The sequence below is a fragment of the Wasmannia auropunctata genome, unplaced genomic scaffold, assembly GCF_000956235.1.
Source record: "Wasmannia auropunctata unplaced genomic scaffold, wasmannia.A_1.0 LD336092.1, whole genome shotgun sequence".
In the NCBI taxonomy this organism is placed as follows: Eukaryota; Metazoa; Arthropoda; class Insecta; order Hymenoptera; family Formicidae; genus Wasmannia; species Wasmannia auropunctata.
In genome coordinates, this window is record NW_012026798.1 from 2,900,352 (window position 1) to 2,904,402 (window position 4,051).

Here is a 4,051-nt window from a genome sequence, read left to right on the forward strand (position 1 = left end):
GATGTGTATAAGAGAAAGGAATGATTTCAAAAGTTTAATAGTGTTTTACTGTATGTTTGAGCCGTAAAAAATTTTTTATTAATAAACAATATGTTCTTTAATAAATATATAATAGGACGTCTTGATAACGTCGCGCCGCTGGAGTTGGTACAATCCAAGCCGTAATTTTCGTTTGAAATGAAGAAACCGAATTTTTTCTTAATTTCTATAAAATTATCTTCTATATGAACTAACAATATTACCACAAAAAAATTAAATTAAACAATTTTTTTTACAAAAATGGATTCAAATTTTTTCATGAAAATTTTCATTTTTTTTTTAATTGTCATAACTTATCTAATTTTTGAAATTTCTAAAGTTTTGTTAGTTTATATAGAAGATAATTTTATAAAAATTAAGAAAAAAATTTAGTTTTCTTGTTTCAGACAAAAATTACGCCTCCTAGATTGTATATTTACAATTGAATAACCCCAGCGGCGCGACGTTATTGAGACGTTCTATTATTTAATAGAAAAACATATTATTTATTAATAAAAAAATTTATTTACTGCTTAAATATACAATAAAACACTGGTAAACTTTTGAAATTATTTACTTTTATTTTAGTTGAAAAAAAAATCTTAAATTCACAGTTTTTTTTAGGGTTGTAAAGCAGAATCCAGCTTAAATATTAAACAAGGACAAACATTGCTCACGAATACTATGAAAGCGTGAATCGAACCGCAGCCCAATTTACCAATCATATTAATAAATAGATATTGATTAAAATTTGAATTTTTGTCGTTTCGCTAAAAAATTATTATTAAGTCATATACAGGGTCTCATTTTTAACAATCCTCCAAAATTTTTCTTTGTTTTCAATTTCGTTTTAGAGAAAAGATAGTCGATTTTTGGAAAAATTGACTTTTTAAAGTCACGTGAATGTCCATTAATTTCTTAAATAAACCATTAATTTTTTAAATAAAATGCCCTATTTTTGATAGCAGCTTTTTGATACAACTGACATCGTCACCTTTCCAAAATGATAAAATTAAATTCTTTTCTTAAGAATTTCCTGATTTATGAACTTTTAAAATTAATTAATGGTGCAGAGTTTCATGTGACTTTGAAAAATCGATTTTTTTCGAAAATTGATTTTACTATTTATTATTTGTAAATTAATTAATTAATTGATTATTTGTTTCTCAAACCGTACAACACTTTTCTCTAAAATTAAAAACAAAGAAAATTTTTGGGGAATAATCGTTTAAAATGGGACACCCTGTAAGTTTTTTTAAATTTAGATTTTAGAACACGTTTTAAGCACGTGATAAAATATTATGAAATATAATGATTATACGTATTCTGTAGACTGAATTTTTTTTTCAGAGTTATTTCGTGACCGATTATGACCCAACGATCGAGGATTCTTACACGAAGCAGTGCGTTATCGACGATGTGCCAGCCAAACTCGACAGTAAGTGAAGAATAAATCAATTTACATTTAATTTAAGATCCACCTTTTTTTTGCTCGTATCGATTTTCAATCGAATAAAATCCACGCTCGTTAAAGAATGAACTCGACGATTTCCCGGTTTGTTCGCTTGATCGGAATCCGATTTGATCAAGAATTGGAATACGTCCTATCGAAATTTATGTTTGCGTTGCAGTATTGGACACTGCCGGCCAGGAGGAATTTAGCGCGATGCGCGAACAATACATGAGAAGCGGCGAGGGGTTCCTCCTCGTGTTTGCCGTCACCGATCACTCGTCCTTCGACGAGATACTGAAGTTCCACAGGCAAATACTTCGGGTGAAGGATCGAGATGAGTTTCCTATGCTGATGGTTGGAAATAAGGCGGATCTGGACCACCAGAGGAGTGTGAGTATAATCGTCAAGCGAATAAGCAGCTTAAATCCTTGCCCAGTTTGCTTCTTTCCGCGGAGAACAGTAACTGTAACTATAAAAAAAACCTTTCCTCCGTAATTCTTCCATTTTTGAATCTTCATTTTAGGTATCGATCGAGGAGGCACAAAATTTGGCGCGTCAGTTGAAGATTCCGTACATCGAGTGTAGCGCTAAATTACGGATGAACGTCGATCAGGCTTTCCACGAGCTGGTGCGAATAGTCAGAAAGTTTCAGCTGTCGGAACGGCCGCCGTTGAAACCGAATAACAAGACGAACAAGAAGAAGTGTTGCATGCTGTAATGACAAAATTATTTATCCCGACGGACGATTTATTCATACTGATCAGACCGTATTTTTGGTGAGTGAGTTCCGATTCGGCGAGGAAAAAAAAAAGGTATAAATTTAAAATGGCGCAAAAAACAGTTCCAAACTTTTGATATCTCTGTCGGAAATAATTTACACTTTCGCGAAAGGAGAAAAACTTTTTGCGCGTTTACAATTTGAAACGATACGGATTTCGATATACTGATTACGCAAATCAAATGTCAATTTCCGGCCACGTTCAACTGATAACGATTACCGCAGACGTGTTTTTTCTAATTAATACGCCTAGAAGGCGTAACGTTTTACCAACGATTATCATCGACACTCGACATCGTCGTTTCGTGACGATAACGATAACGATGATTAATTACAATATGACAGTAAAATAACTCTTTTAACTGCCATTGTGTTTTCTGTTAAATTTGTAATATATAGACAGGGTGGGAAAAATCGGGAAAACCTGGAATTCTCAGGGAATTTCATTTTTACCCTTGAAAATCATGGATTCTCATGAAATTTTACTGATACTCAGGCAAATTTTTTGAATTTTACTTTTAAATTTAATTTTATCCCTTTAAAAAGTAAACCTGGCCTCATATCGAAGGTCCTTGATATTGAAAGTTAATTTGTTTTAAAATTGACTATATAAAGACTCTTAAATTTAAAAAACGATAATCCGGAAATAATAAATCAGGCATTAAGAGTCTAATAACGCAGATCTTGGTGCGTGAGACAATTTAATCTTCACATATGTAGTTATATCTCCATGCAAAATCTTTTGTTACGTTCGAAAAATTCTGTAAGAGATGTAACTATTGTACACATGAGAAGATTAAATGGTTTCACGCATCAAGTTCTATACGTTATTAAAACTCTTAGTGTCTAATTTATTTTAAAGCTGTATGGAAAAATTCTCTAATCTTACCTGGAATTTTGAATAAAATTCCCGGAAAATCCGGGAATTCTCAGGGAATTCTTTTACAAAATTTGAGTACCCACCCTGATAGAGTTTAATGAAGAGTCATTCTTTCTTCTATGCACAGCAGGTCAATTTTCGTTTCGCATAAATATTAGACGCAATAGCCCAGTGATACAAATACAAACAAAACTATTTTTGTAATAAATTTACAAGGAAAACACAGTCTACAAAATACTGTTGCTGAGCAAAAATTTCAAACAAAGTCTACAGTTGTTGTCTGTAACGCGATGTGATTGCTTAAGGTGTTTACTGTTTATATAGCTATGATACAATTGGATTTGACAGTGAACAACCGCATACGGATCCACAGAGTCCGAGAATGTTGACAGTCTTGCTTCTGTATTCGCTGTTTATCTTCTGGTATATAATAATGATCTCGTGTTGCAGCGAAACATAATTGAGAGTTGAGACGGATAGAAAAACAGGTTTTTACTTTATAACGACATATAAGTTCGTGTCGACAATATTGTATGACCAACAGTGTGAAATATAAAGGGAATGTTTCGTGTATACTAAGAAACAAGATAATTACGATTACGAAATGCAGAATAAAGCTTTTGCTTTTCATCTCCCATTTTTAAATACTTTAGATAGAGATATTAGTTTGAAACACTTTACTTTTATTTACACGTATGATCGAAAAAAATATCTGCTGGCAATATATATATATATATACAGGGCTGGGCAAAATACACCATTAAAGTATTTAAAATACAAAATACAAAATACTAGGAATCTTAGTATTTGAATTACAAAATATAAAATACTTTCAATCTTTTGATTTGAAATACAAAATACACAATACTTTCAATCTTTCGATTTGAAATACAAAATACAAAATATTTTTATGTGATCCGTT

General features: G+C 31.6%; 1 protein-coding gene across 1 annotated transcript in view; it reads left to right on the top strand.

Moving 5' to 3' along the window:
- Nucleotides 1-3,838, top strand: part of LOC105463016 (ras-like protein 2) — a 7,062-nt gene extending 3,224 nt beyond the window's left edge. Inside the window, exons 2-4 of the mRNA XM_011710011.1 lie at nt 1,369-1,456; nt 1,650-1,861; nt 1,995-3,838. Of these exons, the coding sequence (XP_011708313.1) occupies nt 1,369-1,456; nt 1,650-1,861; nt 1,995-2,189 (495 nt within the window). The 3' untranslated portion in view covers nt 2,190-3,838. The remainder of the gene's footprint in view (nt 1-1,368; nt 1,457-1,649; nt 1,862-1,994) is intronic.
- Nucleotides 3,839-4,051: the final 213 nt, after the last annotated feature.